The sequence below is a fragment of the Cynocephalus volans genome, chromosome 12, assembly GCF_027409185.1.
Source record: "Cynocephalus volans isolate mCynVol1 chromosome 12, mCynVol1.pri, whole genome shotgun sequence".
NCBI classification, from domain to species: Eukaryota; Metazoa; Chordata; class Mammalia; order Dermoptera; family Cynocephalidae; genus Cynocephalus; species Cynocephalus volans.
The window spans coordinates 71,510,880-71,538,407 of record NC_084471.1 but is presented as its reverse complement, the minus strand read 5'-3'; the positions used below and the strand labels follow the sequence as shown (position 1 = coordinate 71,538,407).

Here is a 27,528-nt window from a genome sequence, read left to right as displayed (position 1 = left end):
CAGGCTCAGGCTGTGACGGAAAAGACAAAGGTCCCCTGAGCACCCACCATGGTCAGGCCCTAGGCTAGGTAGCCATGAGACACAGGCCCGACTTGGGTGTCTTGAGGTATCCATACTAGGAGCAGGCCGAACGCAAGGCGAGAATGTGCACTGGCATTGGGTTCAGGAGGCCTGGGTTCAAGTCCCAGTTCTCCTACTTTTTATCTGGTGGCCTTATACAAACAATTTAAAGTTTTCTAGCCTAGTTCTCTTATCTGTAGACCATAAAAAGTGAACCTTCCTCACAAGAGTGTGGAGCAGATCCATGGAAGGGTATCTAAATGGGCTCTCTAAGTTGTACGGTGCCAGTGAGACAAGAGGGAACAACCAATCTGCACACCTTTCTCCAGGCACTAGCAATGGGCTGGTGCCGATTTAGAAGTCATCAGAGTCTTAGTAACCAGTGCCACTCATGCCACCTGGAAGCTGCAGGAGAGGCTCTCTCTGCTGTAGCACGAAGGTCAAAGAGAAGCCTCCAGAATTGCCAATTGCAGAAGAGTGCATTCCAACATTAGCCATGTAGGTGAAGTTCTTTGCTTACAGAAACCTCCCATAGTTTTTCATCATCAAAACTTCGGATAGATCCACATAGAATCAGAGGTTGGTAGGAGACATGCCATTGAAGGTGCCCTTGAAACTTCTGTCTAGGAGGGAAGGTTCACTCCCCTGGGATAGTAGCGTCAGTGGAGGCAGCATGTTATAGGGGTTTGAGTCTGCTCTTGTTTGAGTGACATACATCAAAAGGGAGAATGGAGCTGCTGAAGCAACTTTTGGAGGCAGAAATTAAAATGTTGAGATACCACAAAGGAAGCTCTGCTTTGGGGATGTATGTCCAGGCAGCACAGCTGTCCACTGAAGCTGGGAGAGGGCAAGGGAGCTGCAAAAGTCATGATCAAAAGCAGGCTGGTGGCACCACAAGGACTAAAGGATTCCCAGGGGCCTGAGGCTGAGCAGAGGCCCAGGAGAGAAAGAAACAGAGAGAGGGGCTGCAGAAGCATGGCTGCTGTGAAATAGGCAGCAGGAGGCGTGGTGATGCTGCTGGGACTGCACCCCAAACCAGCCTCAGCAACACCTTTGAAAACTTACCTATGGCACGTACTCAGGATACTAATATCAGTAACAGTTAATAAAAGTGGTTGGTACTTGCTATGTGTTGGGCACTGCTCTAAAATCTTTTCATGCATTATCTCATTTAGCCCTTATGAATGCCCTATGCAAATGATATTGTGGTTGTCTCCCCCAGCCTCTACCACACTCCACCTCCATGGTGTAGCAAACTTGCCATTTGAGTAGGGTCAACCCTAGTCCCAGCTCTAAGTGTAGGAGTTGGCCCTGGTTGAAATGGGCCAATCAGGCCAATCCCATCACTCATGCCTGAGAAATTCCTTCTGTTTGGTCCAAACAAAGTATAGGACAAAATTTGGTTTAATGATGAGGTAAGAGAAGACCCCTCTTTTTTCTTTGTGCTAGATTGTGATATGTGCAGGTGTGAGGGACCGCTGGGATTGCTGGTAGCTGTCTTAGGATCACAGGTGAGCCATAGTGATGATGAACCAACATATCAGGAGGGCAAAGCCAAGAGAATCACAGAGAACAATCTGAATCCCCGATCAAACTATTCCTGAAACCCCCATGACCTTCAGATTTTCAGTCCTGTGAATTAATGAAGTCCATTATTGTTTAAGAGAGTTGAGTTGAATAGATTTTATTTTATTTTGGTAACTTGCAACTGCAAGTATCCAAACATATGTGGAATACAAGGCCCAGGGAAGTTAAATAAGTTCAAGTAAGATAAGTAGTAAGTAACGGAACTGGGATTTAAACCAAGGCAATACAAATCCAGAGTCAGTGCTCTTACAACAGTGTCAGCAAAACCAACGTTGGGTGCATACTGACCATGCACCAGCTCTCTGCTTCATCACTTTTTGTGTTATCTCACTGCATCCTCCAACAGCCTTTGGAGGTGGAAACTGCTATTATTCCTGTTTTTACAGATGAGGTAACCGATGCTTAAAACAGATTAAGTAACATGCTCACCATCCTGTAGCTCTTACGCAATAGAATATGGTTTGAATCCAGGTCTCTATGTTCAGAGTCTGTGTGAGACCCAGGGTGCTGGTCCTTCTTGCCAATCTGGTGAGCAGAGGCTGCCGAAGAATGACCTGGGACAGTCTGTTCCACTCCTTTAGAGGATGAATTTATTTCCAATTGTTTTATGCAGGTCAGTCCCATCTCTCCACGGAGACTGAAAAAAAAGGCGAGCATTAGAGGGAGGTGGGAGGCCGATGTTAGCCTGATGTTAGGAAGAACATTCCTATTATTTCAGTAATAGAGTGAGCTTCCTGAGGGAGCCTGAGATCTCTGTGGCTGGGAAGCCAGCAGGCCAGGCTTGCAGAGACCAGTGTTCCTGCACGACATGGATGCCGGGCTTAATAAAGGAAAGCCTGACGTTCTATATTCCTTAAGCCTTCCCCTCTCCAGGCCTCAGTTTCCCCATCTGTACAGTGGTTGGGGCAGAACTAGGTGAGGGCTGAGGTCTCATCCAGCTCTAACATTCGAGAATTCTGGAATTCCTGCAGGCAGTACTCCAGGCCCCAACCTCTGGCTGAGAGAACAGAGATGCGGCTGTTTGGCCAGCTTGGTAGAACAGTGGAGCTTATTGAACTCGCGGTTCCCTGAACAGAAACAGCTGAACAGCACACACAGAGAAGATAAATTCATCTGTGCGTCTGGTGAGAGTCACTGTAAAAAATGCAGTGCTGAGGGCCATCCAAGTGGAACCCATTTTCAACTCTGGGCTGCGACAGTGTGCCCAAATGACAGGAACAGCACGCTGGGATTGTCCCGCCAAAGCCAGCGAGAGGATGGTGGTCTTGCAGATAACAGTCCTCATTGACACCACAGTGACAAGCAGCCTTATGCAGTGGGGGCTCCTTAAAGCAGTTCCACTTCCCTTGCACGGCTGGTTGGGCTATGTTTGCAAAGCAAGGAAAGTCCTTTTAGAAATTTGCCTTGAATTAAACCTAACCCATTGTTGTTCAAGTGGCCAAAAGGTATTTATTTCAACAATATAAACACCACCCTCACAAAATTGTGAGCCCAGAATTAGAGTAGGGAGGCCTGGGGTCTCCTTCCCTGGATATCTTCAGGTGGGACTAGGCCGGGAGGTGGACAAGATGACATCATAAATTTTCTAGTGGTCACTCTGGGACTTTCACTCCACCCTTTGTTCTAATGACTAATGTGTGACTATTTTTAATGTGCTTTGGCATTTGCAATCCCATTTGACTTTCACTACACTCCTCTAAAATAAAAGGATAGCATTATGTAGATAAATAGTAGATAGATAATATTATGCCCACCTTAAAGGGGAGAAAGTGGAGTTCAGAGAGGTTAAGCGTTATGGCCCCTCAGTTAGCAGATGATGGCTCTGAGGCTTGAACCTAATGCCCCACAGCCCCAAATTCTGCACCTTTTTTCTAGGGCACACTGACATCCCTCCACCCTCATTTTGGGGGTCATGGAAGACCGATTTCTTCAGGCTGCTTTTCCATTTGTTTGGGGACAATTTAGAGCCACTGGAGCTGGATTAAAAACTTTGTAAGTGCCAAGCTTTGAAAAAATTGATATTCAAAATAAAAGCAATTTGAATAATAAAGTAAGTGTAAAGAAGGCCAACGAAGTTCTGACTTGTGCCATGATGGTTACTTTGATGTTTCAAAAAACCAAAATATCAGAAATTAAATTGTTAATTTTTCACATAGCACCTCTGCCTTCCCGGTGTTTTAACCATCCAGCCCTGAGCACTTCCCACCATCACAGGCTCTCGGGCCCTTCAGTTGCACTGCTCTGCACTGAGAGGAAGTCTCTGGAGATGTCTGTGAAATCGGCCAGGGTGCCAGGGTAGGAAGATAGCCCGTGTCAGAGCAGGAGGTGACTGCTAAGCAGAGACCAGGCACACCTGAGAGGGGTTCTGTGCATATGTGGGGCCTAGGAAAGCAGGAGGAACCAGGCTGCCTGGGAAAGCCTCCTACTCTTCCTTGCAAAGGGGGTGCAGGAAACAAGGTCGTGGAAACTGAGGCTCCTGCAGAGCTGTAAATTCTTCTCGGGCTTGGGAAATGCAGCAATGACTACCATCCCTGCCCTCAGGAAGGACATAGACCCCCCAAACGCAGAAAGGCCAGGGAAAAAGTGGGAGGTGGTGGAGATTCCCCACTCCTACTCCCTGGCGGAGCTGACTACATCCTCCAGAACTCCATAGGGCTAGGGGCTCCTTCCTGCACACTCTGATTTTTTCTAGACTCCAGCCTGGGGGTAAAAATGGTTGGAATTAAGTTCAGGGGTATCCATCAAGAATCTAACTGCCATATTTTCACGTTTTCCCTGTTCTTTGTTACCGCAGAGGCTGGAAGCATGCAATGGGAGGGATAAGAAAGAAGAAGATAGGGGAACAGCACCAGCAAGTGGTTGGGGAAATTCTGAGTCCTTTACTAACTGATAATTAATTGAATATTAATGATTAATAATTGCAAATTAATAAGAATTTGCAAAACTCTTTTAAGTATTGTAAAAATAAAGAGCTAATAAGTCTTTCATCCTCTGCCTCCAAAAGAAGTAAAACGTGTTTGTTTGGGAGAAGTAGCTTGCAGGCCCTCTAGTCTGATTCTCCCTGACATGGTCCCTCCTGCCCACACTATCTCCCTTGTCACTGAGCCACCGACTCTTTTAGAAATCCCTGGCATGATGGGGGCTGGCTTTTCTCTGACTGAGGGTGGGAGGGGCTAGAGACACTCTTTTGCTGGTGGAGCAGCCCAAGGTCCCTGATGACCCAGGGGATGGAGAGCTCCTTGTAAAGGTGGGAGCAGTGAACAAAGATGCCTTTGATCCAGGCCTTGGCAAAAGCTCTGAAGAGCCAGTGCCTTCGGCCCAGTCTCCTCACTGCCCTCATACCCCCAATGACTGCCTCGGGCAGACTACTGGCTCTGGCCTCTTATCCCCACATGGGTTTCTCATGCAGCTTTGTGCCCCTAATGCTGTAGTGAGGTGCCCAACTCATCTGAAACATCACCAGGGAAGGGGAAATCCCCTCAATGTCCTTTCATTCCTTTTCTTTCAATAGTAAAGACTTTGGAGTTTGACAGACCTGCTTTCAGTGCTAATTTCTGCCACTTGCTGGTCAAGTGATCCTGAGCAAATGACAGTCTCCCTGAGCCTAAGTTTCCTCATCTGTAAAATGGGAATTATGATATTACTAATTTTATTAATGCCTGGCACATAGTAAGCCCTCAACAGACATTGGCATCATGGTTATTGTTTCTGATATTCACCAAATGGGTCCATCGGATGGGAGAGCATCAGTCTGAGCCTGAGCTGGGCTCTTCATGGAACTGATAGGGTGTGTGGTTCCTCAACCTGAGGATATAGCAATGGGGGTCATGTGGGGAAACTTCAGGAACTAGGGGAAAGGTGAGGTTAACACCAACCTTAGATGACTGAGTGGACTGTAACGGCCATGTGTGTTCCACTTACAAAGGACTTGATTCATATAGCGTCCTAGAATGTTCAAGAAGTTTGCAAGAGATTCCTAAGTTTTGAAGGGGTTCAAGGGACCTATGAGAAGATGGCTAAACTTATGAAATCTTTGTCCAGCACATGTTTTGCATATCATTTCAGTGGGTTTATCTATGGCCCTCAGGTTTACTCCTACTCAAGCTCTTCTTTCTTACCTTACAGTTCAGAGTGAAGTCCAGAGGGGTTAAATAACTTGCCTGAGTTCCCACAGCTTGCTAGTGGCCTAGTTGTGACTTGAACCAGACTTTAATAGTCCTTTCTCTTCTTCCACTGGAAGGCAATGTCTCCATGCTGTTCTTTGGTCAAGGTTGTGTTTACTTCCTCTCCTGGGCACTGGGAAGATTTGCAAGTGCCACCAAAATGGACTGCCTGGGGTCCTGAGGAGGTTGTTCAAGGGTTAACTCAGGTGGGTCCAGGGTTGGGTAAAAGGGACGGAGAAAAGCAAAGCCAGAGCCCAAGCTAAGAGCCAAGAGGCACCCTGGACATGGTGTAGAAGGGTTAACAGGGCTGGAGTGTGGCTTTGTGTGTGTGTGTGCTTGAGAGCAATGCTGCATGTGCAAGGGTGCACGTCCCTCGCTTGCGCTTGTCGATGGTACAGAACCAAGACTGCAGGCCAGCCTGGGAGAGAGGTGCTGCGGTGCTCCCACTATGAATGGGCCTCTGTCTTCAAGGTTGTGTGAGCCTCTGTGTGCACAGGTCCCATTAACTCACCCTCAGCCACATGTGGAAAGGGGAGGAGAGGTCCAGAGAAGTCCAAACCACTCAGTGTCCTTCTGATTTTAGAATGAAGTAGAAGACACAGCAGAAAGAAATTACACAGACTCAATCTCATATATAGAATAGTCAACACACACACACCCCACCCTTCTGGTGCCCTGTCATAACCTACCTTATCTTCTCAACCCTATTGTCAACCTCCTGTTATCCAGCTGAGCACTTTTGGGGGGGAAATCTTCAGCTAATGTCCTAAAACATTCTAGAAAGCCGACCCTATTTGCTTTTGTGTCTGCCTCCCTTGTGCCCGTGAGTCTGGGTGTGGCTGCTCTTTTCCTGCCTCACGTGAGGCTCCACCATGCACACTCATACCTCCATCCCGTCGACTGGCCTCACTTGCACCACTGTGCCTGAGATGAACAGGCTTGGCTCAAGTCCTGTCCTAAACCCCATGTTCCCACCACCTCTTCTAGTCCTCTCTGAGCCAGCCCCTGTTGCCCTTGGCTGTGGTTTGTTTAATGGAGTGACTCCTGTCTGGGAGAAACTCAGAGCTCATTACACAGAGAGACAGTTGTCCAAGCTTGCTATTTTTTCACCAGAGAAGCCAAACCACAGCGATGGGCTCAGTGGCCTGGCTGGGTGCCTTCCACATTCCACCAACTGCTAGCCTGGCCTCCATGCCCCTGGCTGGCCCTGATTACCAGTGGCCTCTGGTTCAGGACTTCTAGTTACCCATTGGGAGACCGCCTGGGTTGGAGTCTGGTCCTCTACATGAGGGAGAATGGAGGTCTGGGTTCTGAGGAAGTAGCTGAGAGTGAGAGAGATACACTGGGGATCAAAGGATAGGCCCACAGAGACCAGTGACCATACCAGTCCCTCTGCCTGGCACAAAGTAGGTTCTAAAAGAATAAGTGAATAAATGGATGGATGAATGGATGGATGGGTAGGTAGATGGATTGATGGGTGGATGGATGGAGAGTTGGGTAGATGGGTGCATGAGTAAATAAATAAAGACTCTTAGATACCTGTAGAATTCTGATAAAAACCTAAGCTGACTCCCTGGCCCAAATATGGGAAAGAAGGAAGGAGAGACCTAGGTCTAGAAGGTGCAACCATCCTATCCCCGAATTTAAGGGAAATCTCTCAGCCCAGATCCTTTATGGTGTGTTTTTGAGACTCTTTTGGAGGTCTGGGGTTGGGTAAAACCAGCTTTTTCTCCATCTCTGTGTCTACTTCTCAGGCCTCTTTTTGCAGAGGCTGCTTTGTCCACTAGAAAAGGCACTCTACAGTTGGGCAGAGCACCAATGAGTCCAGGTGGAGGTAGATGGGAGGAGATGCAGCTCATGCTGCTGGGGTGACAGGTGTCATGAAACTGGGCCCTGGGACAACATAGTTTAGGCTGGGGCTAGAGCAAAGTGTTATGTGCTTGAACCAGGAGATGGAGGGAATTTCCAGCACCTAAAACACAGGCCTGGCATATAGTAGGAACTAAGTATTTATTTATTAAATGTATGAGTTAATAAATGAATGAATGAATGAAATATTTCTATGTCCTCTTCTCCCTGGCTGACACCCCACAATCCTTTTTCAGGGGGTAGATAGGATTCTCAAGAGCTCTGGACCACTGGGGACTTTCCTCTGAGGGTAGAATGAACCCGGGCCAGCAGCCCTGCTGAAGGAGAAAGGGCAATGTATGCACCATCTCCCCAAGCTCTCCTAGCCACCCCACTCACTACCCACGGCTCCCCTTCCTCTCTCCGCTCTACTTCCCCAGCCCTACCACCAGTTACTGTGGTGTTGATCCAGAAGCTGGGAGCACCAGGAGGGAGCACAGAAAGTTACCCTGTGTGTGTAGGAGTGAGTGTGTGTGTGAGACTGTGATCGTTTCAAGCCCCCATTGGCTGGGGTGTAGGATGGCACATGGGACTCGGGGCTGCGGGGGTGGAGGTTGGTCCTCTGGTGGAGAGAGTGGCTGGCTGACAGAGATGGGCAGTTCCACACCACCAAGGCAAGAGCTGTGGGGTGTGGGGAGTCATTTAAGAGTCCTGTTGTTCTGGCCAAAAGGTGCTGAGATCTCCAGTGAAGGAAGTGCTCAGAGCTCCTCAGGGGACCTTACTGCTGCAAAGTGCTCCTGAAGTTTGATCACTATTCTGTGCTGCAGTTTGCCTTGGCAGAGTCCAATGGGAGACTTCCCTCTGGATTAGATCTAGAAAGCCAGAGTTTTGAGGCCCAAAGAGGCTTGCCTCTCTTTCAGTGACAGTTGAGCCCATTTTCTGAGCAGACACAGGAGAGCTGTTGGCCCAGGGTAGGCAAGGAAAGGCTTCCTGAGCCAAGGGAAAACAATTAGGAGTAATTACCATCAAGAGAGGCCTCCAGTGAGGGGTGAGGGTGGGAAAGGCCATCTGTTTAAGAGGAAGATGAAAGTGGCAGACTGATTTGGGGAAGAAATAGGAGAGAGAGGGTGGGAGGAAGGGTTGAAAGAGAGCGTGTCCTGTATTTCTTCTCCAGTAAGAGAGGCAGGACCCCTCCCCCCTCAGTCTGTAGCCTGAACTAAATTCGCCTTTACAGGGCAGACAAGTTCAGTGTATGGGGGTGGGAGGTAGAGGAGAGAGGGAGGGCACAGGGCTCTGCATTCCTGGGATTCTCAAACCAGTAGGGATGGCAGAGGAGACTCCATACACAGGAGACAGAGCGTGAGACACAGACAGAAGTGAAAAGATAAAATGGAGCACCAGAAATGTCTCCAGAGGCCCTCTGTAGGGACGAGCTGATCTGCTGCATCTCACTACCTCACCAAGGTCAATCTTTAGGTTTCCTCTTTCTGAGGACCAGAGACCTTGAGGGAAAAGAGTTTTGCTAATGTGGGCATCCAAGAGCTGGGGATGAAAGTGGGAGACACAAGAAAAAGAATAGTTGGGGAAAGGGTTGTCATGGTTGCAGAGAATTCCTTGATACCCTCTGGAGAAGCCGAGAGAAAATTATCTCAAAGGCAGAGGGATCTTACCATTCCCCTTGACCTGCCAAACGAAGGGGAAAATACAAATAAGGACCTCAATCCTGCTCACAAGAGAAAAGAGGGATGGCGCGACTTTGTGGACCTCATTGAAGGTTCTTTCTTTGGTTTCACTTTAGAAGAGCCCCCGTGAAGTCCAGGGCAGGCATTTTCCCTGATGAGATGAAATGATGTTGGCTGTGTGGAAGCACCAGATCCTAGTGCTTTTAAGGGCTTTGGAGTCATGTGCTCTTGGCTTGGAGTCCCTGTTTCTATCACTGACAATCTGTGAGACTTTGGGCAATATTCAATCTCTATGCTCCTCATTTGCTCATCTGAGAAACAGGGATATTCATAGTACCTACATCATAGACTTGTGAGGATTAAATGAGGTAGTGCATGTAAAGAGTTTGGCATATAAGTCTGGAGCCAGGGTCTCAATAATGTTTACTGCTATTATTACTATTGGAAGAAGATAGCTCTAACTGCTAGGTGGACAATTAACTTGAAACCAGAGACCCTGAGGCTTCCAGTCATGAGGAGGTGAGAACTTGGCACAGTTCTATCTGGAGGCTATCAAAATGGAGGTCAAGCACAGCTTCACTTCATTCAGTTCATTCATTCCTTCAGTGTTCCCTCCTCCAACTGTTCTAGGCACCTGAGATACGTAAAGGACAGAACAGACATTTTTAGTGAGAGATGGATAGAACAAATCAGTCAGTAATATAGTTAGATGCAGACAAGTACCACAGAGAAAAAATGAGGGTGAGGAAGCTACTGAGTGTGAGAATTGGGGTGTGGGATGACATCCCACCAGAGCCTAGAGGAAGCAGTGAGTAGAATGGCCCTGAGGTGAAAGCAAGCGAGGCTTGTTAGACAAAAACCAGAGGCCAGTGTGGCTGAGGCTGAGTGGGCAGGGGAGCGGTAGGGACGCTACTAGAGAGGCGGTGTACTGACAGTGCAGGGCATTCAAGGCCACTGCAGACAGAGATAATCGGCTGGTGATGGGGTGATGGGAAATGGGAGGCAAGGAAGTCAAACATTTTTCCTGGGGTTCAAGAAGAGTGTCTAGAGAGCATTTCTTGAGGCACAGGCACCTCCACCCCCTTCCCTTCATAACTTACTATGGAGCCCAAGACCAGGCACCCAGGGAGCAGCTAGGGATAGAGGCTGACTGTGACTCCCAGTCGGGTACAGATCCCCACTCTGAGAGACAGTCTTTTCCCTGTTTGGTGATAGTGCAGAGCCAGGCAATTGTTAGCTATCTTTAACCACATTCGGGCATCAGAAAAAAGAGGGTGGCCAAAAGGTTTCCCTCCTTGCTCCAACCATTTTCAAATGGCTGAAAAATCCTAACCATGCCTAAAAATGTTAGAACTCAAGAACTTCCTGGAGACTACACGTTTCTCCTAACCCAACACAGATAAAACCATTTCTCCAACACAGTAGATTTGTGAAAAGTTGGTGCTTTCTCCTGTTTTACTCTTTTGATTGTGAGTTTTACAGGTAGCAGTGGGAAGTACTTCTTTAAGGTTATATTGTGAAGAGAAAGGCATGTGGGAGAGGTGCAAGGAGACAAGGGACGCAGTTAGCAGGGTGGCTTGGAAGTCCCGAGTGGTGTGTTTGGCCTCAGTAGGGTTCTCTGGCAGGCCCCACAGACACGTTTGGTTTTTAAAAGTGCCAGAGAGCCACAGATTTGCATGTTATTTGCGTTCCAGGCTTCACTTTCAGGTATGTGGAATGAAATGAATGAATGAACAGTATTCAGACTCTTGGTTAAAGGGTGGACTTAGAAATCCAGACCACACTGAGGATCCAATCACTGGTCCAGCTTGGATCAGGAGACATACACACAGACAGAGACAGAACAAACAGTCACAGAGACAGGGAGACAGTCTTAGAGAGACAAACACCATCAAGTCCCTTTTCCCAGGGAGTTCCCAGTTAAAACACGAAAGCAAAATCCACAAAATTTATCTTAAATAAATCAACTTTTTAAAAACTTGGGAGAATCACACATAGGCAGATAAAGGCAACATCATCCCTGACCGATCTCCACCTCTGCCCCTCCACCCTCCACTGCTGGCTTTGTTCTGAACCATGTGCCTATGAGTCTGCCTTATTGATAAGGAACATTGCTTGGTGTCTGCTTAGCCTCCCAAATTAGCTGGGCTATTAGGTCTATAGACTATAAGACCCTGGAGACAAGTCAACAACTATAAGACTCTGAGGACAAGGTGGCTTTTATTTCCTTGGTCAACCCATCTCTTCACTACATGCTTCAGGGTCCCCAAGTCCAGTGCTTAAACACATTCTTATTAATCACTTAGCACAAGGGGCTAAGAATATCAGGAAAGGCAAATGCCTTTGAAGGGAAGGGCAGAGAGAAGGGACCCAAAGTCTCAATCTGTATGGGATGTAAAATATCATTGGAAATAAACAGGATTGAGAAAACCACATTTCACAGGAAGATGTGTGGTTAGAAAAAATATTTTGATGAGTCCCTTGGGATAGAGACTGAGCCCCCTGAAGGGTATGCTGAACTGCTGTGGAAGGTGTTTTTGTTAAGGGCAGAATGGGGCATTAGGTTTGGGGCCAGAGATGAACTGTTTGGGACCACAAAAGCAGTTGCAAGCTGTCATGAGCACTCCTTCTTCCTCCTACCTCTATAATGTCACTTTTCTAAATACAGTAAATAAAGTTATCCATACCTCATCCCTGGCAGGCCAGAAAAGCAGCTTGCACTCCTGGTTCGAAAAAAAGCACCAAATCATTCATCTGCCCTCAGTGGCTACATCTTAGTCCATTCTTGATGTAAAATATGGATTCAATACAAATAATATGTGGAGCTGTATTATTTTGTGATTATAAGGACTGCAGATGTCCAGGTAAGAGATTTTAAGATAATGTGATCAGGGAAGGATTCGAGGAGATGGGATTTGGGTGTGTGTGCAGCAGGTATTGTGAAAGGAATAAAATAAATGGAGTGAGGGGTGCCCAGCAGACTGCACTCTGGGCTCCTTGTGCGCCACTCTCCCACTCTTTCCTTTCTTAGCACTTGTGTTCTGCAAAGGACAGGGAAATCTCCAGAAGTAATTGATGGCTATTTCTCAGCTTCAAATGAAGAAAAGTCTGCAGCTAGGGTCTGTTGTTTGGATAAGACTCTGACATAGGCCTTAACTCTAAAACCTAGCCAGTGTTAGTTCTGGCCTTTAACTTTGAATCTCCACCTTGACTGATTTCTATTCCCAGCAGCATTATCGCCCTTAATAATATTCCAGAATCTTAGAGTTTGATGATACCCTGGATGTCGGATACAACCACTCACACAATTGGAATGATCCCTGCCATCTCCCTGACAGGCCAGAAAGGTAGCCTGAACTAACATTTCTTCAAGTCTCATCTAGTTCAGTCTCCTACTTTCTCTTTTCTCTCCCACGGGAGATGCACGTATGAGTTCTCCCTTATTTTAATGGGTGACCAGCATGACCCTCTATCCCTTATTTCCCTCTTCACTTCCAAAGCTGGGAATGGTAATTAAGTGTTCTTTTGGGGGGGGGGGGACCGGTAAGGGGATCGTAACCCTTGGCTCGGTGTCGCCCGCACAACGCTCAGCCAGTGAGCGCACCGGCCATCACTATATAGGATCCGAACCCACGGCCTCGGCACTCCCAGCGCCGCTGCGCTCCCAGCACCGCACTCTCCCGAGTGAGCCACAGGGTCGGCCCTAATTAAGTGTTCTTAATAGACAGATGTTAGGATTCAGCACAGGTGAAATAAGGCTGTAGACTGTAAGGAAGGATGCTGGGCTGAGCCTTACTTGTCCCTTTCCAAATTTCAGGATGAATTAGAAGCTGTGGGACATTGTTCCTGGGCAGGAAAATATGGCACCTTACGCAGGAACTCAGCATGTAGCCTGAGTCAACAACAGGGCCTGAAAGCTTAAAATCTCCTTTGCAACTCTCTTGGGTATGTAAACTCCCAGGGTGAAAGCATCATATTCCCATGCAGGTGGAGCAAGGGAAAAGACAAACCCCAAATGTCAGTCATCTCTCCACTCTGGTAAGACATATTTAAGAGCTGGAGGGACGGCACAGAAGGGCCAATGGCTAAAACATTAAAAATATTGGGGCTCTTAAATGAACCCTCCCCTTCTCTACCCATTAAGAGCCTTTTATGGGCCATGTAAAACCAGGCGATGATAAACACGCTATGGGATGGGGTCAGTGGAAGTGCTTTTTCTGCTTTTCCAGGTTATCTCTGTTTCTACCCCAGGACCACTAAAACTTGTGGCAAACAATGCCGGGGACAGTGGGTAGAAGATGCTAGTATGATTACAGTGGCTAAATAGAGAAGTTGATACCACATAGAAGTATGAAAAACCTCATCTATAGAGGAGTAACCTAAAGAAAACGTCCAGGCTGGATGAAGGAAAAGTACTCTTACATTTAACCCTCAACAGGGCTCCTGGGAGCAACAGTGAGTCCTGGTGACAAATGGAATGTAACTAGCCTCTTCGCACCAGATCATGTGTCCTCGAATGGGCAGGAAAGATCTGATGTTCTCTGTACAGGGTCCAGGAATGACTGTTGGAACTGTGGTTTCTATTGAAGGCTCTATATTCGGCATCTAGTGCTTATCATCCCTCAAGTATTCCTTTTTAAAGGGAGGTAGGTGATTATAAACACTGAGAACAGGGGAAATGGCAAGATAGGAGAAAAGGAAAGCAATAGGCTTATGAAGTTGAAAGCAATTTAAATAAGATATTGGTAACATGCCCTTGGCCATGAAATGCAGGGCCCGCCCCCCACCCCCCATCAAAGCCCATCCTAAATGAAGGAGAAAGTTTCCAGATCATAGGCCTGCTCTTGTTAGCTAGCTCTCTGGAAAGAACGGCCCACTATATAATTCTGTATTTGGTTCCCCTTGAGCTACCCTGGGCCACAACCTATGTCTCAGCTTACCAGGTCTGAGGTGGTAGGGTGGTCTCAAGATCACTATTTCTACCTTGCACAAAACTATATTGGTCAGGAAAGGGGGCCAAGTTCAGACAGGCTTAACAATTCCTTATATATTTTTCAAAGTGCTTTTGTTGCATGTTTCATTTTCCACTACACATGGCAATAAATATTTGTTGCTTTGGTCTGTACAAAAAGTCTGTGAGGAAGGTAAGACAGATGTTAACTAAATGGACAAACAATAAATACAGAGAACTATGTTGTTCTGAGTCCCTCAGACAATAGTGAGAGAGCCTGAAAAACTTAGGTCATTGGAAACCATATCACCATCTTTCAACTTGTCACATAAATACACTAAGTACCAAGAATCAGACAATATTCCAGGAGTATTACAATGAGTCTGCAAGCCATATCTTTCTAAAAGAGAATGTGAAAGGTCCCAGCAACTCATATACATAAAGCTATTTATTTCCCACAGAAAACACCAAAAAAAGAAAAAAGAAAAAGAGAAAGGAGGAAGGAAGGGAGGGAGGGAGGAAGGAAGGAAGGAGAGAGAAAAGGAGAGAAAGAAAAACACACAAAAGGTGGTCTTCCCCCAAAAGGCAGGCAGTTATGAAAAAGGTAGGACATCTAGTTGCTGGAGTGGAAACAGTAACATTCAGTTAACAATGGAATATTTAAAAAAAATAGTTTTCTTTTCAAATTGTAACTGTGGCAAAACATAGAAAAATGTACTAAACAAGCTTGGTATAAAACAGAGTAAAATTTTCAAATAATCCCAGGGAGAAAGCACAATGCTGGAAAGGATTGGATACAAAGGGAGAGGAGAAAAGATTTCATACAAAACTACCTATTACAATACAGAAAAAAGTATAAAATGTTCCTATTTTGGAACTTAAGTACAAAATGACACTGGCATTGGATCATTTCACTGTCTAAGCCTGAGGATCTCTCAGTGGAAGTGGGGGGCTGGGGGGGGAGAGATGTTAAAAAGAACAAAAAGAATAGCAGTTTTTAAATCTCAAACTCCACCCGTTTTTCAGCTAAAAATCTCATCTTCCTCTGTAACCTCTACCCCTAAGCCAAAGTTCATCCAGGCCTCAAAATATTCTGTTAGAAAGTCCACAGACATTCTACACATAGGGGCTGGGATATCTGTGTGCTGGAATTTGGAAAATGAAAATAAAACTACAGGCTAAATGGTGAACACATTCAGTCTTAAAAAAAAAAGAAGCTCATCCCTGTGAAATATATATATATATTTAAATATATATATATATATATATATATATATATATTAAATTCTCTGTGGTTAGAAACATATTTAAACTAACTAGCCACAGCCAAACTAGACCTGCATTTATTCAACACTGGAATTCTATGCTAAAGACTGAGGTCCTTCTTGGTCAGAGAAATAGGCAACGGTAAAAGTGGTGCCTTGCTGCTCCACTGAACCACTCCCTGGGTGGGTCTTCCCCATATCATGTGTTTTTAGCACATACAAATCCTTGTTTTTAAGGAAAGTACTGTTGGAACTTTGAGGTCTGCCCAGGGCTCATGTACTGTGCCTCAGGAAGGGATAAAGCTTGATGATGAAACAGCCTTGTACAGAAGCAGATGGATTTCACATAGGGCATAGAAACAGGAAAAGTTGTGGAGGAGGGGGACTTAATGCATGTGCCCCGAAGTCCAGTTTAGTCACATTCCTGACTACACATCTTGAAAATCATATGTGTATGTATATGTGCACGTATATGCTGGTGGTTTTTATCCCTACCTTTTGCTCACGCCCCTTCCTGCTTCTTAGTAAGGCCTAAGCACAAGAGTTTATATGAAACCAAGATTCTTTCCAGGCTTTTCTCAGTCCCCTAACGAGGGACTGAGTGAGGCTAGAGCCCTTTGAAAACAAGACAGCAGAACTGAAGAAGTGAAAAGCAGTCTCTCTCTTCAGCTTAGGGATGTCCCTCACCCCTTTCACAGCACCAAAGTTTCTTTGCAAAAATATTATCTGAGATACAAAAGGAAAGGCAGATGTGCTTGTGAATGCATCTCGCCAGGGCCTGGTCCAGTATCAAGGGCTTTACAAGAACAGAGGGTTGGGAACAGTTGTTTGCAAGGTCTCTGGCTGTAGACAACAAAGAGCTGGTCCCCCACAAGGTCACTGTCTGCTAACTGAGGCAGTCTTCACAAGAGCTTTCGGTGGAGGATCTCCCAGACCATCCGCTTCCGGAAGTATGGCATGTGTTGCTGTAGGGACACAGAAACACCCTTTATTTTCATTTCTTTTACCTAGACCCAATTCCTCTTTTCCCGTAATCTTTTCTTTTCACGGTTTTCAACTAACATAGTCTCTGTTTCTGGTCTTTCAAATTGTTCATTCTTGATTATATGTGTTTTTTTTTCTTTTCACTGCTTTTTTCTACTGCTATTTTCCATTGCTGTAGCCTTAGAAATTATACTGCGCATTGCCAGAAGTCCCCAAGCTATGCTCAAATGTCTCCAAGAACTTTGAGAATGGTGACTATCCAGTCCACTATGTTGAACTTTTGAGAGGCTATGAGTCTGCAGCCTGAAAATAAAAAGCGCAATTCTTGGGGAAAGTGTTAAGGGAACTTAAGAGTAAGCTCAGTCTGGTCTAGACAAAGGGCTATGGTGGAAAAATATGGTAAAGCCACTGATTCAAACAGAAGTAAAGAGTTAACTGGAGAATCAGACATAATCTCTAGTCTCAATTCACTTTGGTCTCTGAAGGACCATGTGAACAGAAATGACCAATCATACACTAAGAGAAGACTGACCTGTCATCAAGTGAGGGGTCAGGGAGAGCAGCATAACAAATTATACCAGGAGACTGAGGTGTGGCCAGTTTCAAAACCTGACTTCTAACTAAGTACAGGAAAACTTGCTCTGGTCCCAGTCCTCTGTTCCTTACAGGATTTGAGGTGGGTTGGGGAGAAAGGCAGAGAAGACTCTGCTCTTGACCAGTATTCTTTTATTACAATATGTGATGTATGGTAACCCAGGATGTGGCCAATATCACTGTCTTCCTTGTGATGCGGCACAGGCAGTAACCAGTGTTATCAGTCATAGGCTGAAGCATGCTAATGGTCAGGGCAGAGTCCCAGAGGGAGAGCAAGTGGAGAGAAAAACATCTCTGTAGGGCAGCTTGGAGACAAGGTGAACCTACAGCTCCCTCCTGTAGGCTCAGCTCACCTGAGTGAAATTGATTGGTCTATCTTTGGTAATACAATCAGCATATTTGCAGGCAAACATCCCACAGTCACTTCCATTCATCTGCTGTGGAATTTCCTGAAAGACCAACAACAACAAGGTGACATCTTTCCAAGCTTCTTTCCTTCTTACATTAAAAACAAGAAACAAAGAATACAGATTTCACAGGTTTCTCTGAATTTTGAACAGATGACCCTGGTCTCCCACTCAGGACAACAGAGGCTCAAAGAAAAAAACACAGTATACTTCATTTAATATCACAGGAGAATATCTGACTTCCATGGCACCTAGGGGTATATAGGTTTTTATAAACTGGTCCCTCCCCCAACAGTCAACTAATCAGCAAATGTTTCCCGTAGGAGTGAAAAGCTTAGCAACAGCTGGGGAAAACCTAGTTCTACATAAGAAACACATTTCCAGTTTTCCCACAAATAGCTTAATCTATGTTCCCCAAGGAACCAAAACACCAAGCTGAAGGAATATCCTTTTAAATAGTTCCAGAAAAGGAAATTCCACAGCTTCCTTCAAAGTCTAAGTATCTCCCACTCTTGACAGGAAGTTCATTGATCTATCTGATAGATTGCCCCCATTTGTGCATGTTTTTGGTATTATTGAACTTTACTTAGATATAAAAGTTCGCTGAGAATCAAGCAGTAAAATCCTTTCCTCCCCAAACACCTTACTCTTAGGATTTCCATCTCATCAAGATGAAATGTACCTGGCTTTTCTTGCTGAAGAGTTGCCAGCCATTGGTGTCAAATTCTTTCCTTTTCTTGTCAATGCTTTCTTGCTTTAGGTATTGCCTAAGGAAATTGGGAGAGAATGAGATGATCTGTGGAGAACACTGATGGCGGCTGCCACCCTATGAATGGGGCTGACAATCCTTAAGAAGAGTTTCATCTGCTCTTCCGAGAAAAACAGTATACAGTGCTGAGCAGGGAATGCTGGGACTGCTAAGCTTCCTCCAGAGTTGTGAGTTTGCCTCTCACAACTCCTACAATTAATGCCTATTCTGTCAACCCAAGAGGAACATGACCTCTGTCTCTGATATGTAGGCTCTTTCTACCTACTGTTCCTCTTGAGGAATAATTTTTTATCCTTTCCCTTGGTTTATATGATCCTTTAGAACTCAATCTAATGGATGAAAAATGTTTCTCTAGCAATAGAAGTATTTATTTACTATTATTAGGCTTGGTTCTCTTGTGTGAAAATTCAATCTAAATCAACAATTTATTGAGTGCATACTTCATACAGAGCAGTCTTTTTTAAGTTTAAACTGCTCACCATTCAGGAACCTACCTCCTCCTGCCATCAGAGTGTTACAGTGAGGAATAGGTGTTTTAGAAAAAGATAACAGGTGGGGTATAAAGAGATTTGCATTCTGGTTCCCAGCTGAGCCACTAACTACTAGGACCTGGGCAAATCAAAGTCACCTCTGTGGGCCTCAACTTCTTCATCTGAAAAATTAGTAGGTCAGACTAAATGATTTCTAAGTAGTATCTATATCCCTATCTGCATATCCATTCTATATTTTAGTGCACTAGGACAATAATTACTCCCATTTGTGCGTGTTTTTGGTATTACTGAACTTTACTTAGATGTAAAATATCCATTCTTACTTAATATGAAGATTTTATTAATTACTCCAGTGAAGATATCAAACACTTGAGTTCCACTGCTGGAAAAACACAACATATACCTGACATTAAACTCTTCTGTCCTCAACTCCCTACTTACAAGAGGATCCTGCAGGCTTCATTGTTTATCCCTCCCATAGAATCATAATAGGTAATATTCTTCTTTCTAAAGTCCACAACCTAGGAATAAGAAAAAAATCTGTGTGTTATAAAATGAAGAAAATTAGTTTCCCAGCTCTTCCCTGCCCTGACCCATGGAACCTTCTGCCAGACTTCCTATGAAATCATGACAAGTTTGACTGAAACTCTGCAATATATTATGCTTAATGTGCAGAGGAAAGAAGAATGAGAGGATTATTTATTGTATTAGCTCATTTCTGTTGCTTATAACAAAATACCTGGAACTAAATAATTTATAAGGAAAAACGACATTTATTGCTTACAGTTTCTGAGGCTGGGAAGTCCAAAGTCCATCTGGTGGTGGTGACAGTGACCCAGGGATCTCACATTGCAAGATGGTGGAAGCAGAGAGAGCAGAGCAGAGACTAACCTCCTCATTCGCTCTTTTTAAAGCCCTTAGAACCACACCCCTGACCACCATTTTTAATCCATTCACTACAGCATGGTCCTACAATCTAATCGCCTATTTGAGGCTCCACCTTTCGATTATCATAATAGGATTTCCCACCCTCTTAACAGTCACAGTTGGGGCCAAGCTTCTAATACATAAAACTTGGGGGACACAATGCGAGTTCCAGTGAGTTTTGGGGGGACATGATTCAATCCACTATATTTATATAGAACTATAATGGGGGTTGATCAATGGTGGCTCCATTATTGCTCTGAAACCTTTTTCTAGCGTTCAGGTTCTCCCTCTGCAAGGTGGGTAACAGTAAAGAAAAAACATGCTCTTCAGAGAATATAAGTTGAGGATCCCAAGATTATTTCCATATAGCTTGAGAAAGATGGTGAAGATTCTGGGTTGTTTCTTTACATGGAGAATTTCCTTTTTGTTTTAATGCTTTTCAAACGTAATTCAAAATAGACTGTGAAATAACTATTATTAATACATTAAGCTAATGCATCCATGCTTTCAGAGTCATAAAAAACACTGAACTACCAAGTATGCAAGGTAAGTCATGATTAGGCAGAATAGTCACAGAATCTGAGTGGGCAGCATCCAGAAATCACTTTTTCTTCCCATGCCTTGCCTTGAGGTTGTTTAGACACCCTATAACTCCCTTTTAAATATTTCCAGAAAAGGAAATTCCACAGCTTTCTTCAAAGTCTAAGTATCTTCCACTCTTGACAGGAAGTTCATTGATCTATCTGATTTTTAGCCAACCCCCTATTAAACACTACTCTTTCGGTAAGCAAGTGAAGATGTAGAACTACTACTCACTATCCTCTGTGTTCTATAAGTACATAGATTTCTTTTAAATTTTATCAGAAATATAGGAGATACTCACAGCTAGACACCAGTGCACTCCCAAGTGAATGGGCACCAAAAGAATGTCAACAGAAAATACATCCACTTTCTTTGTCCAACGTTTCACTGCCTGATAACCAGCTGTTTTTAACTTAGTGAAGAAAAAGGTATTGAATGCATGCACACTTGGCAATCCTTTCTCTTTACTTCGCTCCATCAGCATATTCATGTAGAAATTGATGATCTGTGGGAAGAAATTATATGTATTAAAACAGACACTCAGGTCTTTCAAAATAGTTGTATTACATAGGGAAAAAGCAGTTGCAGTATTGAATAGCATACATTATTGTTTCCTAATCAATTCAATTAAGACTTCAACATTCAACAGCCTTATGTCTCTGTATCAAATTCTGACCAGACTAGAGAGGGTTGAATGAAAGAGAAAAAGGGAAAAGAGAAAAACCTGATATATATACTATGGGGTTGGAGATACAGATGTTGGCCAGACTTGTAGAAGACTGAGGGTTACGTCAATAGACTGGAGAATGAGGAGGAAGTGGTGTGAGAAGGTGTGGCTTAGAGAAAAGGAAAGAAAGTAGTACAAGCAGTTCAATAAGGCCCATTAGCAGTTACTTTAATTTACTGAGATTGTGTGAGCAACTTAAATAGATCCTGAGCTCAGTCAGAGCCTACTATTAAGCTAAGATCAAGAGTTCAAACCTTATATGAGTGTCACCTGGTTTTGCACAAAAAGAACTCTGGTCCGTGGGTGAAAACTGCCTTTTCAGTCTAATAAGCCATCTTGCGAGACAAACCATTTTGGTTTCAGTAGAACTAAGTGACAGGAAAAACCATCAATTGTACTGGAAAAAAACTGATAGTAGCTCAGCAATGTCACCTTTATAGAAGCAGACATGGATGTAGTATAAAAACCTACATTATACAAGGAGACCTAAAAGTCACAAACATGAAGAGTAAAGTTCTCCTCCAGAATCTATATGGTTAGCTTTCTCATCTTTGTTGATTTGATTTATGCCTTCAATATTAAGTGTGAGTGAAAAAAATAAAAATGCTTGATAGGGGAGATGTGTGATTCTTTCTGTTAATGAAACAATGTCTTCTCTAATAGTAACTGTGTTGTATATAGTTCCTTTAGGTCCAGGACTCCCTGGTACTAAATCTTGAAAGTTACTGTGCTGGAAGTTACTGCATACTTTATGTGGCCAGCTGAGGCCAGGCCACTGTCTGTCAACTACAAGGAATGAATGGGCTAACTGATCCACGGCTTGGAAATATGACTAAGAAAACAGGCGAATTTTTCAGAATGCTTTTTGGGGAATGGGAAAATGCCCCCATCCTTTGACAAATATTTACACACCAGGATGCCAGAGCAGTGAGTATTGCCCAACAGTAGGCAACTACATACTGGGAAGGCAGCAGGGAACACTGCCAGGAACACACCGAAGCATGCTCTAGACTAGAGAAAGGGCCTATACATGAAGATGCCTAGGCAGCTGCAGGGAAACCACACTAGCCATGAGGCAGAGCTCTAAGGTGAGGGGCGAGTAGGACTGAAGAAAGATACTGTTCTATCTACAGCTCTGATGACTTAGCAACAGGCCCAGCAGACCCATAGGACTCAGGCTGTGGCTAATTCTCTGCCTAATGTGATGCCCAATAGATAATTGGAGCTCAGTTGTTTCATATAATGATAATCAATCAAGACAATTAGAATCGTATCTTTCTCAAATTTAGGTTTTTGATCTAACTACACCCCTGAGGAAATGGTGCTATAGCACCATTAGGGTGCCTCTAAGTTTTTGAAGGTTTATGAATGCAGGAGGATCTGCCCACTAAGCACAGATTTCTAGGCTGTGAACTACATTCTCTAATGAGAGAAAAGCAGCAAAAATGGACAGATTGATTCCTCTGGCATTCTACTCATCACATAATGTCAGCCATGTTATGAGGCTAACCCTTTCAGTCCAAGGGGTAAAGTGAATAGGCAGAACACGTGCCAGTCACTATAAGCCAAACCTTCCACAGCGGCAGAAGAGTTACATTATTATAACAGGCAATAAAGACTGAAGGGAGAGGTGAAAGGAATCAGGCAGAGAGATGACAGACAAGTACATGAAAGCCACAGAGACATATCTCCCCCAGGTGTCTAACAGAGAGGTACTACCTTTGGGATAATTAGCCTGAAATAAGAAAAGGACAACATAAACAAGTGTCATGTGATACTTGCACATGACTATCCTATGTTTCAGGAAAGAGTTCCAGAAACCAAAGAAGTTTAGCTAGACTTATGCAACCTGAGTTTTTATTCTTTCTTCACCGTGAGAGGTGAACTCTAAATCTAAAGAACAACACTGCTGAACAACAGAGAACTAGTGATTGGATACCATGCCATCTATTTCCTTTGAGAATTCATCTTCCATTGCTTTTGTCCTGCCTCCAACCAAGGTTTCTCCACTGAGAGGGAAATGGCCTCCTCCAAAGTCAACTAGTTAGTTAGCACTAAGGAGTGATGTGAGTTCTTTTTCATTTCCCCTGTATCCCAGTTTGAGGGAGTTTGGTGGCCTCAATGTTCCCTCCCATTAGCTGAGGATGTGTAATCTGACATCTGAGGCAGAATTTAGATCCAAGTCTCTCTCCTCAGTTTTTCAGCTATTACTATTTGGTCCAAATGAGGAAATTTGCCATAGTTCAGCCAAGACACAATCATACCAAAAAAAATAAGCTAGAAGTTTAGAGAACAAAAAGAATTCTACACGTCATCTCACAGAGGACTGAAGATGAAGGAAAAAGAAATGAGAGATGGGATCCTAGGGTTCAAGATGAAAGACAAGCAGTGATCGTCACAGCATTTGCTTGTATTTTGTGAAGCCAAGGGTCCCTCCCCCTCCATTAGCTCTTTCTGCACACAAGACTCTGAGCTCCAGCAGATCCTAAATTCTTTTTGAAACAGGGAGCTAAAAGTAGATCAGCCCTGTGCCTACTGTTTGTCTTGCCAATACACCACCATCTGAGGGCTACTGTCAATGTTGGTCCATTTGTCATCCTTTCTGGGCTCATACTTGCCTCTGTTTTCTCATTGTGGCTCCTGGACACTAAAGAGCTGCCCTTCCTGCAGCCTTCGCCATGAGCGTCTGCTTGTCTATGCAGTCCTGTTTGGGGATGTGAGGGTTGTTTATAGTGTCTTGTTCCCTTGTGATTTTATTTGAAGAGCTGCCAGGCTGAAGCTGAAAAAAGCTTCTCTTTAAAAGAAAAGCCTACGACGTTTTCAAACTAAAGAATCAATCCTTTTCCTGTATGTTACCACAATGACATAAATGACCATTGCTATTTGTATCTTCCTTCTTGCCCAGTCAACCAGCCAAACTTGTTTTCTCATGCATTTAGAAGTAAAACATTTCACTAACAGTAAAGTCTTGATTTTTAACCCTTCCCATGTTTATACTTTGAACCCTCCTAACTGGCTTAGAAAAGAAATGTTTTAAAAGTCCTGGGTATAACAGTGCTCCTGAACAGAGACTAAGACAACTTTTAAGGTGGACAAAAGCCATTTTTCCAGTTTTATCTCTCTCGATTTTCACCTTAACCTTCCCATTCTAATTTTTAAATTAAATTTATCCTTTTCAAGGAACTGGTAAAGGGACATGAAAATCAACTGCATTATATATTGATAAATCAAAATCAAAATAAATAAATAAATTTATGGATAAGTACATAGTTAAGTTTTATGAATGTTCCATGTGTGCTAAAAATAAATGAATTTTCTCTATAGAAGGGAAAAAAAGTTCTGTATAAATATTATGTCAAGCTTGTTCAGATATTTAATTTCTCTGTATTTATTTTTCAGAGAGGAATTCATTAAAATCTTCCACGAAAGCTATTTATTTTTCTCCAAAATTCTGTTGTGTTATTTGCTAGATCTCACGGCTATATAATTATATATGTTCTCATTATTGTTACATCTTTTTGTTTACGATTATATTTACTTTGCCCCTTTCGATGTTTTTTGTCTTAATTTCTAATAGGTCTAATATTCAAAGAGAGCTGCCCATATTCTATTTTGATTAATATTTGCCTGGTGTATTGTGGATACATACACCTTCTTTATTGTTGAACATTTCTATGTCACTTTGTTTTATGCATGTCTCTTGTAAAAGATTATGTTGCTTTTCTGATAATGAAAGATCTATGACTTCTTTTCTAGCAAAAAAAAAAAAAAAATTATCCTTATCAATTACAAAGCCCAGAAGACTAACCAAAGAGCAGCACTTAAATATATGGTTCAGAAGGTCATTCACTCAGAAGATCTGACCTAATATTACAGAAACCAAGAAGGCAGGCTTCTCTCACTGTGAACATGCACATGAGATTTTTTTTCACATGCAAATTCAAGCAACAAATGATCAGAATGACTACCAAAGTTTTAGAGAAAGACAGGCAGGCAACACCTATTTTAACAGAGTCATTTACGGAGAATGACTATTCTTCATGTCACCTTGCATAAATCCCTGGTTTATCAGGGCTAGTTCTATTTAAAAACACTTCAAAGAAGTAAACTATAGCAATGTGGAAGCCAGTGAGTCATGTTGGAAACACTAAAACTTTCATTTTGGTCATTTTATTCCGCATTTAAGAATGTATAGCATATATGGTAGATCCATCATATTCACTTAACTAATTTATCTTATTTTGCCCATTTTTTCCCTTCTTATGCAATGTATTTATTCCCTAAGGAAAGCTATTCCCAGTGCTAGGTTTGTCTACTTGGAATTAATGTTTTGCAGGATGATTCCTCTCTTTACTGAGCATCACTCAGATTTAACTACTCCTCGGAAACAATTATCAGGCTATGATACTACCAACTCCCCATGTTCATCAAAGATTTGAGTTCTGAAAGTTAGAATGCTAGACATAAAAGTATGTGCTCTTGTTCCAGATCCTGATTCTGCAATAAAAATCAGGTGACCTTGGTACTTCCTTATAAAGTCTTACTTCTTACCTTCCCACTATCCATCACATAAGTATACTTTCTCTAAACACAAGGCTATTGTGATGCGGAATAGCTGAAACATCTTTTTTCTTTTATCCTGGCTCAGTGTAGTTACAGTCTGCTATGTAGATTATACCTTTTTTTGCGGGGGGGGGGGGGGGGGGGAGCAGCAGGGGCAGCTGGCCAGTATGGGGATCCGAACCCTTGATGTTGCTGTTACAACTCTACTCTAACCAACTCAACTAACCGGCAAGTCCTGTAGATTCTATCTTAATTCCCCCTTCACCACCTCCCTGTCCCCCGAATTTTTTTGAGTTTTCTCCTCATGGCCTTTCCCTAGCCAGTAAAGTTAGAAATATAGTATCCCAACAGTACAATTCTTTTCTACTTTGGAAACAACTGGTAATAATTAATACGATCTGTAAGGTGGAACCAAAAAAAGAGACATGTTTGCTTGCTGTCTTTCCAATTCATCCATGTAAATTATAAATTAGTAAGGAAGGATAAGGAGAATAGAGTCCTGGAGGGAAAGTAAAGAGACAGGAAATGCTGTAGTCATCCTGCTTCTCCATGTGGGATAGGGGTGTGTAAAAAAAGAAAGTGTTTCCAGCTAACAAACATTTGGGTACCTGGAATTCATCTACCCATCCCAGTCTTCTATATCCTTACTGATCTTCTGTCTACTTATTCTATCAATTATTGAGAGAGGAGCGTTGAAATCTCCAAAAGTAATTACCAATTTGTTTACTTCTTTCAGGTCTGTCAGTTTTTACTGTGCGTATTTTGAAGTTCTGTTCTTAGGTGTGTACATATTTAGGCTGTTAAGCCTCTTGATGACTGAACCTTTTATCACTATGAAATGTCTCTCTCTATCACTGGTAGTATTCCTTGCTCTGAAATCTACCTTGTGTAATATTAGTATGGTCACTTCATCTTTCTTTTGATTAGTGTTTTCATGGTAGGTTTTTTCCATCCTTTTACTTTGTCTTTACATTTAAAATGGTTTCCTTTGGACAGCTTTTTTACCTAATCTGACAATCTCTGCCTTTTAATTGGATGTTTAAACCATACTCTCCAGTGTGGTAGCCACTAGCCAAATATGACTACTGAGCACCTGACATATGACTAATCTAAACTGAGAGGTGCTGTAAAGTGTAAAACACACACCACATTTCAAAGAGAAGGTAAACAGCTCATTAATAATATTTTAATATTGATTATATGCTGAAATGACATATTTTGGATATACTGGGTTAAATAAAACATATCAAAATTAATTTCACCTTCTCTTTTTACTTTTTTAATGACCACTAGACAACTTAAAATTAGATATGTGGCTCACATTATATTTCTACTGTATGGTGCTGATCTAGATAATTTACATTTAATACTGATATGGTTGGGTTTAAATCTACCATCTTGCTCTTTTTTCCTATTTGTCCCTTCTGTTCTTTGTATCTTTTTTCTTCTTTTCTTGATTTCTTTTGAATTATTTTTTAATTCCATTTTATCTCCATTATTGGCTTATTAATTATACCTTTGTTTCTTGTTTTTATCTTTTAGTGGTTGCTCTAGGATTTACAATATGTCTTTATCAGTCTATATTCAAATAATATTACACCACTTCATGTAGAGTGTAAGAATCTTATAATAGTATATACTTCCATTTTGTCCCCTCCTTTGTGCTATGATTATCATAAAAAAGGGTACTTCAAAAAGTTTGTGGAAAAACAGAATTAAAAGATAATACCACAGATGACTGGATAAAGAAAACATAGTATAAATACATAATGGAGCACTACTCAGCCATAAAAATAATGAAATTCTGCCATTTGCAGAAACATGGATGACCCTGGAGAAAATTATGTTAAGTGAAATAAGCCAGGCACAGAGAGAACACAGAAATACTGCACATCTTCACTCATATGTGGAAGCCAAAAAAGTTGATC

The 27,528-nt window shown here is 43.0% G+C and overlaps 1 protein-coding gene across 3 annotated transcripts in view; it reads right to left on the bottom strand.

Moving 5' to 3' along the window:
* Positions 1-16,239: 16,239 nt before the first annotated feature.
* The window catches only part of SENP1 (SUMO specific peptidase 1), a 47,855-nt gene continuing 36,566 nt past the window's right edge, over positions 16,240-27,528 (bottom strand). For all 3 annotated transcript variants that reach the window (XM_063076309.1, XM_063076311.1, XM_063076310.1), the window contains exons 14-18: positions 20,612-20,815; positions 19,243-19,322; positions 18,224-18,308; positions 17,488-17,583; positions 16,240-16,521 (exon numbers count right to left, since the gene is read on the bottom strand). In XM_063076309.1, coding sequence (XP_062932379.1) covers positions 16,459-16,521; positions 17,488-17,583; positions 18,224-18,308; positions 19,243-19,322; positions 20,612-20,815 — 528 coding nt within the window. In that variant the 3' untranslated portion in view covers positions 16,240-16,458. The remainder of the gene's footprint in view (positions 16,522-17,487; positions 17,584-18,223; positions 18,309-19,242; positions 19,323-20,611; positions 20,816-27,528) is intronic.